Consider the following 13,816-nt stretch of genomic DNA (forward strand, 5'->3'; position numbering starts at 1 on the left):
CTTCATAATATAGTATATGACTGTGAAAACTCCGGTATAGTTCAATATTGTATCATCATTCTGGAGGGTCTCTGACAAAAGAGAACTTGTAGATTTGGGAAACTGAATCACAATAATTACCCCCTTTTTACCCATAGGCAGTTTCCAGGCATTCTACGCATTGGAGACAAGAATTCAAAGGACATTAAATGTTTCTTTAAAAACACACACACACACACACAAATAAATAAGATTAAAAGAAGCCCCTGTGTTTTCACAACATCTAGGATCATAACAAGAAAAACAGAACTCCAGGCAAATGAAATAACATCTCATTAAAACAGATAACTAACAAAAATCAGAGTTTGTTTCAAAGTGCATGTTTCTCCTTGGAAAGTATCTCCCGGACAGGGTGATCCCAGGGATTTTTCTCTATAGTGTGGACTGTCTTGTTTGCTGATATTCTCAGCATTTCAGAGAGTCATTGTCTCTGCTGTACTGCTGGTTTTTTGGGTTTCTTTCAAATGCTGTTATCTGCAAAGTTTCCTAGGAGTAGGCAAGCAGCTATTTAGCAGATGAGGAATACTGAGAGAGAGGCTTTGAATTTTCCTGGTGCCAGGCAGTATCCTGGCACACAGTCTAACATAGTCATTTCTTGTTATTTAGTTTTGCTCTTCTCTAGTCTAATAAATAATAATGCAGGGAGCAACGGGGATAATATATTCGTAGGAGGCTGCTGAATTTTCAAACTGTTTCTTACCAATACGTTCTGGAAATGAGCTGCACAGGCAGAGCAGAGACTAACAGAACTGAGAGCAGATGATATACTCTTTACAGCTGGAGGCTTGCAGAGTGAAATCACTGGGTGGGAAACTTTTATTAGTGAATCTTACAACCATTTTTTTTTTTCTAGTAAGGTTTAAGCAGCTGGCCGACAACATTGGTTGATCCTTTTTGGTCCGCAGGTGTGTTGCTAACCTCCTGTGTTTTTCCTGGCTTGCTTTGACTTCCGGGGTTTAAGGATGGTGTAGTTTGCATATGACGTATGCCGCTCGGACAGGAAAGGGACATAGAAAGCACGCAGCAGCTTTGAAGACCTGAAACCAAAAGGGAAAACAGACTGGTTTTAAAGTGATCATTTAGATGACTTGTTTTGAAGTGCCACAAAAGAACAGCTGATGCCTAGCACAAGGCCTGGGACTAGGGCCTCGTGTCAGTAAGGTAGGGGAACAGAAATGACACAGACACACCAGGCTCCATTCTGCCTTTTCTTCATCAGTCAAACCAAAGCTGTTTTGTATCAGGATTACCGGCTTTAGAGCAAATCAGCCCTACTAGTTCAGAACTCTTTCTCCACTGTATTGGCAGTGATTATGAAAAGACCGTTACTCCTAGATGTTATGGGACAAAAGGCAGATAGTTCAACCATGAGGAGGTTGCATAGGGCAGTTATTCCAAAACTCCCCGCCCTGGAAGAGCAGCAAGGGAGATGCTAAGAGGCAATAAGTTAGCTCCTCCACACTTGGCTTTTCCATTTTCCTAATGTCTACTCATTTTAGGAAGCATGCTGTTCCCCACCCTCTCTCCCAAAAGAATCCCTACAACAGAGACGGAAAGAACCCCATTTTGGCTCTAGGGTTTCAGCATATCACTCTTCTGCTGCAGCGCCTCAAATCAGAGACGCTAAACCATCATGTGTCCTGCCAGGTGACTTGCTGCAGGCTGTCCATCTTCAGAGGGATGTTTACCCCGATCCTTTTAGGTTGGGAACTAGCTTAGCAGCAGCACTTTGCTACAACTGGACCAATAGAGCATTTGTGTGAGACAGGCTTGATGGGGCTATCAAATTAGTATCCTTTTGTTTGGCTGCGAATTGTTGTAGCACTGCTAAGTTGGTACATTTTAAGTGCATGTATTCTTCCGCTGAGCAGATAACTTAACTTAAATCCTTGTTTAAATAAGGAGTGCAAAAATAAGATAATTTCCTTCATCATCAGCACTGAAAATTCCACTGAAAAGCCATGCAATCTTTAGCAATTTCTAGAAATTGGTGCTGGGGCAAGGGTGTTTCATTCTAAATACCAAAGCTAATTTTAAGACTTATCTCTTTCAGATTACATTGCTGGGAAACCATCAGCCTTGAAAGATGTATCACTAATGCCATCAATGCAAATGCCTGCCAAGTAGCAAAAGGCTGGATAAGCAGCAGTAATGGTCAAATCTATGATTTATAACATGCTGAGAGGCCAGGGACAGTACATAGATCCAGCATGTGTTTCTGGACACTCCTGAGATGCTCTATAATTTGAGTAGCTTGCTGATAACACAGCAGAGATTGTGGAATCAAATGGAACTTACTAGTGCTGCCTGTGCAGTATTCAATTCACTCTACTTAAGGAAAAGGCGGCTGGTGGGTTTGCTTTTGTTTAGAAGCAGCATGAAACATATTTCTAAATCAGAGATGCAGCTGAAAAACAATGACAGGAACTGCCATTGTGAACATAGGCTCCACGTGGACTCCAAAGGCACTTGGAAAATTCAGTGCGTCACACTACTTGGGATCTAATGGAGACCACCAAACTCGTGATCTCTTGCAACTTGGAATACAGGCTTCCCACAAGGAAAGGCATCATTTATTATTTGTATTAAATAAATAAATAACAGGCCCCCATCAAGATCAGGCCTCATTTTGCTTGATACTGTACAAACACTGAGTAAGAGACAGTCCCTGCCTGAAAAGTTTACAATCTAAATAGATGAAGGGTAGGGGAAAGGGAAGTGTCATTATCTCCAGATGGGAAACTGAGGCACTAAGCGATCTGCCCAAACTCTCAGAGGCAGAGCAGCAGATTCAACCCAGTTTTGCCTTAACGAAAGGGCCACACATCCTCAACACCCACCATTCCTCTTGTCTGTTTTTAGCCAAGCACAAAGACTGCCCTTTGGGATGTAAAATGACATTTAGTTCATTTCAGAAGGGTGAGAACCAAAAGTTCCATTCATTTTCTGCAATAACATTTAGGGTCTTTGCAAATTATAAAGCACCCTGCATGTTCCCAAAATAAAAGAACCATTGGAAATCCTTGTTTCTCATGAGATCCTGAGCTGCTGGAATGGGAATGTGTTCCAAGCACAATCGCTTAGTAGCAAATAAACTAGAAGGAAGATGGTAATTTTCACATGTTTTGAACAAGGAGCATTCTTTCCAGCTGTCATTTCTCTGTGCTTGGAAATTGAAGACACCTCCCTCCCTCCCACCCACCCCCCTTTAAACAAGAATGGCTGGAGGCAAAGGCAACTTCCTCACAAAGCAATTCTTGCATTTCCTTCTCTGCATCTTGGAGCTAACTAATGAACACCGTGTCCTTGCTGCGCTTTGCACTAGCATCTCCCCACCGCGGCTGGCAGCCTTCCGCCACCCGAGCCAACAGTAACACAAGGTTTGGCAGGCACAAGCACTGAGATCCCACTATCCTGAAGCTCGGAGCGCACTGTTGAACGGCTTTAGTTTCACTTCATTTCACTCAAGAAAAAAGCAATTTCAAGCTGTTTTGGATGCTTGTTAAAAAACAGGAGCATGAAAAATGAGAGTGAGGAAATTGGCCCGCTGAGCTAGGAAATAGCAGAGACCAGCGCAATCCCCCAAGCTCTGGGCTTGGTCACGGTAGGGGAGAGCAGCGTGTCTTAAAGTGAGGTTGTTTCTTTAATTTCCCATATAAAGCTGGGCTTGGGGATAGAAAGGCAGGGGACACCCCTGACTGCACTTCTTTGCACACAGTCTGCAGCACAGGAACAGCCTTAATTCACGCAGTCCCCTCCATACTCATGTCGTGTTGACAGCAGCTCAACATTAGAGTCTCTTCCTCTGACTCAGAGCCACGTCGATACAATGGGAGCCCATTTTGCCCAACAGCTGGTGACAGAGAGTCTGATTTTTGAAGCAGCAACACTCAATAGCTGAAATCCCCAAGTTAGCACCAGCATAAAATCATAAAAATGTAGGGTGGGAAGGGACCCCAAGAGGTCGCCAAGTCCAGCCTCCTGCGCTGGGACAGGACAAGTAAACCTAGACCAAATTTCACAAATGTTTTGTCCAACCTGTTCTTAGTAACCTCCAATGAGGAGGATTCAACAACCACCCCTGGAAGCCTATTCCAGAGCTTAACTGCACTTAGAGTTAGAAAGATTTTCCTAATATCTAACCTAAATCTCCCTTGCCCATTACTTCTCATCCTACCTTCAATGGCCATGGAGAACAATTCATCACCATCCCCTTTTTACAACAGCCCTTTAACATAGCTGAAAACTTAACAGCCTTAACCCCCCCTGCCACACACACACACCTTCTTTTCTCAACACTCAACAAGCCCACTTTGTTTAACCTTTCCTCATAGGTCAGGTTCTCTAAACCTTTTAACATTTCCGTTGCTCTCCTCTGGATTCTCTCCAATTTGTCCACATCTTTCCTCAACGGTGGCACTCACAACTGGACCCAACACTCCAGCTGAGGCCTCACCAGGGCCAAGTAGAGTGGGGATAATTACCTCTCATGTTTTATCTATGGCACTCCTGTTAATATGCTTTAGAATGTTCTCTGCAAATTTTATAAATGTACTCTCTACTCCATTATCCAAGACACTAGTGAAAATATTTAATAGGACTGGAGCCAGGACTGACCCCTGTAGATATGCCCTCTCAGTGTGCAGCGAATCATGCTTTGAGGACTGTCTTTCAACAAGTTGTGCACCAACCTTACGGTCATTTCATCTGGACCACATTTCCCTAGTTTGCATATGAGCATGTTATGTGAAATTGTGTCAAAAGCCTCACTAAAAGCAAGATCTATCCTGTTTACTGCTTCCCAGCATCTACAAGGCCAGTAAACCTGTCAAAGAAGAACAGGAGTACTTGTGGCACCTTAGGGACTAAACAATTTGAGCATAAGCTTTCGTGGGCTACAGCCCACTTCATCGGATGCATGTAGTGGAAAATACAGTAGGAAGATGTATATATACACAGAGAACATGAAACAACAGGTGTTACCATACACACTGCGAGAGTGATCAGTTAAGGTGAGTTATTATCAGTGGGAGAGAAAAAGAACCTTTTGTAGTAGAAATGAAAATGGCCCATTTCCAGCAATTGACAAGGAGATATAAGGAACTGTGGGGGTGGGGATAGGGGGAATAAGCATGGGGAAATAATTACACAAAGTAAAACTATTTCCTGATGCTTATTCCCCTGCCCCCCCTACAGTTCCTTACATCTCCTTGTCAATTGCTGGAAATGGGCCATTTTCATTATCACTACAAACAGTTTTTCTCTCCCGCTGATAATAGCTCATCTTAACTGATCACTCTCGTAGTGTGTATGGTAACACCCACTGTTTCATGTTCTCTGTGTGTATATACACATCTTCCATAATTTGTTCCAGTATCTTTCCAGGTATTGAAGTTAGGCTGACCAGTCTATAATTCCCTGAGTACTCTTTGTTCCCCTTTTTAAAGACAGGGACTTTATTTTCTCTTCACCTGTCCTCTGTGACCTTACCCATCCTCCACGAGTTCTCAAAAGATAACTGCTAACTGTTCCAAGATTCCTTCAGCTAGTTCCTTAAGTACCCTAGGGTGCACTTCATCAGGCCCTGCCAATTTTAATATATCTCATTTATCTAAACATTCTTTAACCTGTTTTTTCTCTGTTTTCCCTATTCTGTATGTCTCAGAGTCACACAGAAAGACCACTAGCATGTCCTTCATTCCTATCCCCTACAGCTGTTGACAAGAACTATTCTTCCTTCTACCCCTGCCATCATGTACCTGTCTACATTACAGAGATGTCAAACTCATGGCCCAGGGACCAAATACAACCCACAAAATGTGTTTAAATGACCCTCATGACAGAATATTCAGAAACTACACAATCCAGGGTTTTCATTTAAAAACAAAAGTACACTGCTTGGCCTCAAAAAGGGTGGAGAAAACCTTCCAAATGGGACCTAAGGGTAAACCACTGCAGTGCTGTCTTTCTGAGTCTGCTGACAGAAACACCAGCTTAGAGAGATGTGAACTTCCACACGTATTCAATTTCCTTGGGATCTCAGTGCCTAGAGCATTTCAAATGTGAGCAATAACTAGGAATTGTTGCAGGGAAGGAGATGAAGATGACAGAGAAGGAAGACAGAGAAAAACAGAGGATGGGAGAGGAAGAGAAACCATGGGCAGAAAGTCAAGCAGCTCTTTCCACAGGGTAATGCTGGATGCAACAAAAAAGTGCCAATCATAAAAAATGGTCAATTTAGTTCTAGAATAAAGGCCACATTCTACTCTTGATTTCCATGCAAAGCTCTGATTGTGTGTGTGGGGGGGGGGAATCTATGTCCCCATGACACTCTGTTCCTCAGGGGGACACCCAGCACCCCCCATGTTCGTCCTTGTAAAATGATTATGTGGTATCCAACGCAAAGTCTGTCATGTTCGGAAGGCTCATGATGCACTGAAAGCATTGTTGTTACAGTGATGTTATGGTAATATTATGGGTTATAATTTCATCAATATAGTTATGAGGCTGAAAATGTATCCTCATGGCTTAAAATAACCCCAGGCAAAAACTCTGCAAGAGGAGAGAGGCAGTTCACACCTCATCAGGGCAGATATGAGACAAACCCAGCCAAGCCTCACAGGAACAAAGGACGGTGGCATCGGCTGCAACAAAAGGATCTGTTCAAGTGAGTCACTTCCCTTCGTTTGGTCAGTATGGGACTGCGCTGAGGTAATGCTCACCTGACTCTGAAGGGGCGGGGAGAAGGGACAAAGCCAAGAGGAGAAAAAGGACATGATAAAAGGAAGAGAGTTTGCCATGGTTGCTCTCTCTCTTCCACTTACATCTACAGATGCCACACCAAGTGACTGGAGCGCTGATCAAAGGGGAGAGCCTGGCTGAAGGGCAACCAGCCAGCCTGTGGTGAGACGCATCTACGTTTGTAAGGTCACTGAAAGTGTTAAGATCAGCTTAAAATGCACTTTGATTTTATTTCATGTCACCAAATCTGACTTCTTGTGCTTTGACTTATAATCACTTAAAATCTATCTTTATAGTTAATAAATCTGTTTGTTTATTCTACCTGAAGCAGTGCGTTTGGTTTGAAGCATGTCAGAGACTCCCCTTGGAAGAACATGCCTGGTACATATCCATTTAATTGTTAAATTGACGAACTCATATAAGCTTGCAGCATCCAGCGGGCATAACTGGACACTGCAAGATGGAGCCTCCTAGGGTTATATCTGGGACTGGGGATATTGGCTAGTGTCATTCGGTTGCACAATCCAAGGAGCAACTTACATGCCAGAGGCTGTGCGTGAACAGCCCAAGAGTGGGGGTTCTCACAGCAGAGCTGGGTCCCAGAGTCAAGGATTGGAGTGACCTAGCAGATCACCAGTCCAGAAAACACCAGAGGGGAATGTCACACACCCAGCCCCCAACTGCATGGACCATAACTGAATGTGAAATTCAACCCTCTCTGCAAAGTGAATTAGACATCAGGCCTCTAGGATCTTTAGATCTAGGTGGTGTTTGTGCCCACCAGAAACGTGGGGGTTCTAACACATTTGCTAATGGAGACTGCTGGCTCTGCAGGGCCGTTGCAGGATCTTATGAACAGAATTAAGAAAGTGGAAAGGAGAGAATTCACACTGACTCCAGTAATCCAGCCAACAACTAAATGAAAAACCCTAGAAAAAAGAACAGCTTTGACACCAAGAAAGCATAGTTTGGCTCTTAAGAGGCTTTCTCCAACCAGGCCTGTCTCTTCAGACCACTTACTTTTGCACGGCAGGTGGCGGCACCAATGTATCTGGCCCTCAATTACAAGCTGAGCTTTCATGTTCACTAAGCCACAACCAGTTTCTAGCTGAAGGGCACTTTGTACATTACAACACTGAAGCACAAAGCTGCTCTGTGCTAAATACCCACACACACGAAGGCAAGTCTCAGAGGCTTTGTCTACTACAAAGAAAGCAGGAGTTGTAATTCACTGCTGCTGCAGTTCCATTAGAAACTTAATTTAGATAGGATTCAAGCTTCTTTACCATCTGTCGCTGAACCCAAAGCTTCTAAGACAACAGGTGACAAATGAAGGGTGAGGGGAAATGGATGCAACTGAATCTATACCATTTTCATATATATTTGCTTCTCTTTATTTGTCCACCTGGAGTTTGTGGGTGTGGCCTTGATCAGCACAGAGCTCCTATTCAGCAGGCCACTAGCTAGATAAACCCATGAATTGTTACTCTACAGTACAGGATAAAGGGTCTAATCCGATGCTCACGGAAGTCAACGAAAAGCTTCCACTGACTTCAGTGGCCATTGGATGTGGGCCCAAAGTGTGAATGGCTACGTGTGCGCTCCCCTCCCTCCTTCAGAGATTTGTCTTGTTTTGAGGGAGGAGATTAACTACTTTAGGAAAGAAAAGGCTTTTTTGCTAACACATCTGGCAGCCTGAATTTCTCAGCTCAACTGAAGGTCAAATTCCTGCCAAAGATGGAGTTTCTGAAGTTAGCCCTAGTAGGAAGAAGGGACAGGAGGCAGAGAGGGAGAAAGGAAGCAAAGTTGGAACTCTGCCACAGATACAGGGGTTGGGATATTCTGGAGATCCCTGCACACAGGGAGTCCAGGAGCAGATGCATAGTCATGACCGAAGCTGTCTGTGCCTTACTGCAAACTTATTAACATTTGCATTTCTTTGAGGTGTAGAAAATTCCACATTGACTTTGAACTCAAAAAATGAAATAACTTTTTTTTAAAAACCCAAAATACTTGATACTGAGAAAAGCAGCATTAAATGGTATAGGGGAGTCTCTTACCTATCAAACAAGGGATCTAATATTTTAATATCATATTTTAGTACAAGGTGACTGGATCACTCATCTTGCATTCAGACTAATTTACAATGGAAAACATAAGAGCAAGAGCAGGAGTGCCTGGGGCTAGCAAATGGCTCAGCCTAAAGAGCCAGAAAATATATGCTCCCCAATTGGGAGCTTTATTATATTTCCCCTTTTCTATGCCAGAAAGGCAGCACTCAGCCAATACAGAATTAAATGGACCTGGACAAAGCAGCTGCCTGAGTAGCGTAATTAGTTGGTGGCTCCGAGTGCTCTCTAATTCAATTAGCAACACCATTTATCAGAGGGAGCTGAGATTTACATTTGCACTTGCTGACGTCAATGTGAGAATCGCAGGGAGTCCCAGAAGCCTGCAGTTCAGCAGGCATGAATTGAGCTGCTGGGGTCATTTATTTTCAAAGAATAAGAGCCGGAGTTGGAAGGGTTTTTAATGTGCCTCGCTCCATGGCCCTGTGCTGCAAACCTGTAATCTGAGCTGACTGCTGCTTCCCTCACAACTCAGCTCAAGATGATACCTTTTTCTTTTTTTTTTAAAGCTGCATTTTAATCATGCCTTTTACACTGACTTCATGTTTAGCAAGGGCTGCTTCAGCATTGTTTGTGTGGAAGCAGATGCCGGATTTGATACACGCCTCATTGCACCGGGCTGAGGGCAGGGAAAATGCTCAGAAATGAGCCGTTTGGGTTTATAAAGGAGGCTCCTGAAACACCTTCCCTGACCCCATGCACAGGCATCTGTGCATATATGCACACATGGGCTTTTCTGCACAGACTTTCTTGTGCTGCACTCAGTTGTGCAAGATGTTACACATGGAGAGTTTGCAAGTGAAACGTAGGCAGCTCCTCTCTGGAAACAGCCCATAACTATCAATAGTCCTGCTTGAGGTTATCATTTTATAGCAAGATGTTTTTAAACCCATCCCAACAGGAGAACACCACCCTTTAGTGACCTGCTAGACAACATGACGCTAAGCACGGCACACACACATAGCTCATGTCACCAAAACAGATTCATCAGCCAGCTGCCTGTGCTGTTCCTACTCCGGGGAGCCTGTGCCTTCCAACAGTTCCAAGTGCCTTCAGGGCAGAGTGCCAGGAGGGAGGTTGCAATAGATTCTATTTAAGTTTTCTGCAGGGGCATTCACCTAATCTGCTGGAGCTCGTATAACCCGCACATCACTGCTCCTCCTGTGTGGCGACGTTCCCAGTCCTGATAACTACCCTCTCAACTGCAGCAGGGACAGCACGAGTTGGATTTGTCACTTCAAACAAATAAACAAAAAAAATCTGTGCCTTCAGGAGCAATTGCCACAGCTTCTCACCACCAGGGAGGATGCTGGCACCCAAGATAGCAGACCTGTGTGATTTCTTGCATCACTTCCATCAGCACTAATTCACAGGACTGGTTAGAAAACATGCACTGCATCCCTGGAATAGTCCTTTGTTGCACTGCTCTGGTGCCTACAGCGACATTCACAGCTGGCACAGAGAATGAGCGAGATGAGACACTCATTTCACTGGCCAGATCTGCTCCCCAGGAGGCTTGGTGTTCAGCAAGACTAGGCAAATTATGTCCAAGACCAGTGGGGGTGACCAAAGAAAAGACCTACTTAAACAGCAGGCAACGTAGCCACGGAGTCGCAGGGAGCAGGACCCACCAGGAGCGCCCTCTTTGCAAAGCGGCAAGTGTAAAGTGGATGCTCCAGTCTCCACTCTAGGCAGTGGAATGTAGAGGCCACACCTGGAATGGACTCCATCTCTTGGAGACATTCAACCCTCAACAAATAGATCTGCAGCCTATGTTAGCAATTAGCTCACCAGCCACCTGTAAGAACCCAGCTCCAGTCCTGAAATGAACAAGTATCCAATTGGAGAGCCAAGACCAAAAGCATGGTGCTTCCTAGCCACTCCAGTGATATTATAATGTTTGGCTCACACTATAGGCATTCAGTACTTCTATCTAAGGCACATGTCTGGTCCTCCTCACTGCAGTGTCTCAGCATATCACAGTCGGCAACATATTTATCCTCACCACACCCCTGTGACACAGGGCAGTGCTATTCTCTCCATTGTACTAATGGGAAACTGAAGCACGGGGCTAAGTGACTTGCCCCAAGTAACAAAAGAAGCTCTGACAGAGTAGGGATTTGAAACCAGCTCTCGCAAGCTCCAGCCAATGCTTAGCCACCTGGACCATTCTTCCTCTCTGACTGGCTTATGACTCGGAGGTTAAGATGTAAAAAGTTTACAAGCCAGCAGGACAAAACCAAGAGCTTTAGAAAAGGCATTTGCAAAGCCTTTTCCTGCCAGCACACTAGGATCTGGCCAGTGCAGCAGGGCCCTGATTTTGGCTGGGGCTACTAGGTGCTCAAGTGATACAAGTAAATAACGGGAATGGAGCAGATTTAGAGCTAATAAGCCTTATTCAACTCTCTGTGCTACAATCACTTGAGTCAGCTTTGCAGAATCCATACTTCAGTCTAACATTTCCCTGGTTAGGCAGGCCCTGGTTCTGGGCACAGTTTAGTCTGGTTCCATCAGATTAAGACTTTGCAGTTTTGCTCTAGGGTCTGGATCAGGAGTCTCTATGGTGCTCAGAACAGTGTGTGAAGTACTTCAAAACTCCTGGGAAAAGTATGCAATCAATAATGAACACCATGCTCGCTGTGGGGAGGGGTGCTGGAACTCCTGGCAACTCCGCTCACACCCTGCTGAACGAGACCCCCTCTGCTGCCCATTCCCTCCTTTATATGCACCACACACTCCAGTCACACAGACTCTGACACTCTAAAGTCCACTTAATTGGTGGGAGGACTGCCTGGCACAGCGCATCATGAACCATGTGAGCCATCAAGGTGCACAGCAGGCATGCAAATCGGACCTGCTGCTATGGCAACCTGGCCTTCTGCACACACAAAGGCACCGCACCTCCTTTCTGCTCAAGCTGTGAGACGCTGATAGGGAACAGCGCAGAGAATTTCAATGCAGCAGAAGCAAGAGAAGGGAGGCTGTCCAGAGACACACATGAAGCCAAGACTCCCACTGGCTGATTATTTCTGATCCCCTGTCAGTATGTGCTGCACGAATCCCTGGCACCACTGCAGTCCCCTCTCAGGTGAAAAGAGCTCAATAAAAAGCAGTGGGGTCCTTTCTTATGGAGTGAAGGATGCCATAGACAATCTGGCCTTTGTCCTAAATGCTCAGTAACTTCTCAACCAGAGAGCGCAGGGTCCAGGGTGAAGCAGGTGTCAAAGTGCCAAAGAAAAAAGAGACACTGTTGTTTTACCTGCCTCAAGAAGGGTCTGTCTATTCTTTATTATTCTGCAGTTTTATCTGATTGATTGCTAAAGAGACCGTGACACCATGGTTACCGTGCTCCACAGCTTTCATGAGTCTCCCCCTTTGTCTGGCTATGTCAAAAGAAGTCTCTGTCTGCTGCTGCAATGCTGCTGTTCCTGTACTATGCCACCTCTCCCAATGGAAACAGCATAGCATGGCCTCTCACTGCAAGCTGGACAAAAGCATCATTTGCCAATCAACAGCGACTGATGTTACAACTGTCCAAGTGAGCCTACTAGGGCAAGGTGAACTCTGTCATCTCCTCTTGTTTAAAACCCTGAACAGCTGACTGATGTGATACCTAGCTTCTGGGCTGCCATGCCGTACATCTGTTTGCTACTTGTTCCCTGGTGTCACATGGTGGCTGGCTCTCAGGATTAAAATAGGCCCAGATCCCCTATGCCAAAGCAGGTGCTCCCAGCCAAACCAGCTAAGGTGGTGAGGCTGCACCTGGGCTATACAGGGTACAGGGAAGTCCAATGAGGTCGGCACTAGAAGTGGCACTGCAGAGTGAAGCTGCAGGAAGAGAGGGTCTCCGGCAATGGTCCCAGAGGAAGGGACAGTACCTCAGGGAAGAGGGACTATGCCTAACCTAAGGTCGAGTGGAAGATTTTTTTTTTTTGTTACCTTGTTAATTTAATTTAAAAAAACTAGATCCATTGGGAAAAGCGCTTTATTGCAGCTTACCATCACCGAACTGCGTTAGTTTGGAAAACTTTAGCTGATCATTTGTCTTGTGCACCAAACCTGCCCTTAGTAGAGAACCATGGGCCAGCATGTGAAAATAAGGAGGCATTGGAGTCTGTGTTGCTGCTTTTGAATGAATCTTTCCAGCAAATCCCTCTTCCCATCGCATAACAGCTGCCTTACAGTACCTTTATAAATAAGCATTCAAGAATCATTTAGAACAGGGAGCTACTGCCCCACAGGGATAGCACGTTCACTTTCAACCTAATATAACCAAACACTTCCCACCCCAGAGTAGCCTGGAGGATGCTGATTTCACTCTCATTTCTTCTCCTCCCAACAGCTTTCTAACAGTTCTTGTTCAAATAAAAAAGAAAAATACATTTCAGCCAAAGGTGCACGCTGAGCTTTCATTTTTAAAATGATTTTAAACCATTGAGGTATTTCACCCTATAAAGCAATATTGGCCACGAGCACCAAAGCTGTATTAATACCACGCAGACATCCCCATGTAAATGCCTGTCCCCGTGCGTGGAAAGATACCTTGAAATGATCTTCTTGGGAAAGGTAAATCTTACCATTGCATTTCTCCTACCAGTACATGAATCGCTTCTTTCATAAGCAGAAATTCAAACAGAATTAGCTCAGGCACCTTTCTGCCCCTGTTCTTCCTTCCCAAACTTGTGAAAACACTTACCTGGAAGTATCCAGGAATGGTTTGTAGGCAATGCTGACCCATTCTTCTTTGTTGGCGGAGTATCTCGGCTCCCTTGACGTTTCAATCGCTCTATCTAAATCCACCAGGTAATGGCATTTGGAAATGTCAATCTGCAGGGAGAAAGGAAGTCTTGTTTTTTTATGTAGTGAGGTGCATTCTTCACTTCCTATCCTAAACCAGTGTGTACACA

General features: G+C 44.8%; 1 protein-coding gene across 3 annotated transcripts in view; it reads right to left on the minus strand.

The window, feature by feature from the left end:
• Positions 1 to 837: 837 nt before the first annotated feature.
• Positions 838 to 13,816, minus strand: part of ALG9 (ALG9 alpha-1,2-mannosyltransferase) — a 46,572-nt gene continuing 33,593 nt past the window's right edge. For all 3 annotated transcript variants that reach the window (XM_032788042.2, XM_032788041.2, XM_075073598.1), the window contains 2 exons: positions 13,606 to 13,736; positions 838 to 1,076 (listed from right to left, as the gene is read on the minus strand). In XM_032788042.2, the coding sequence (XP_032643933.1) occupies positions 953 to 1,076; positions 13,606 to 13,736 (255 nt within the window). In that variant the 3' untranslated portion in view covers positions 838 to 952. The remainder of the gene's footprint in view (positions 1,077 to 13,605; positions 13,737 to 13,816) is intronic.

Source organism: Chelonoidis abingdonii, chromosome 18 (genome assembly GCF_003597395.2).
Source record: "Chelonoidis abingdonii isolate Lonesome George chromosome 18, CheloAbing_2.0, whole genome shotgun sequence".
Classification (NCBI taxonomy): Eukaryota; Metazoa; Chordata; order Testudines; family Testudinidae; genus Chelonoidis; species Chelonoidis abingdonii.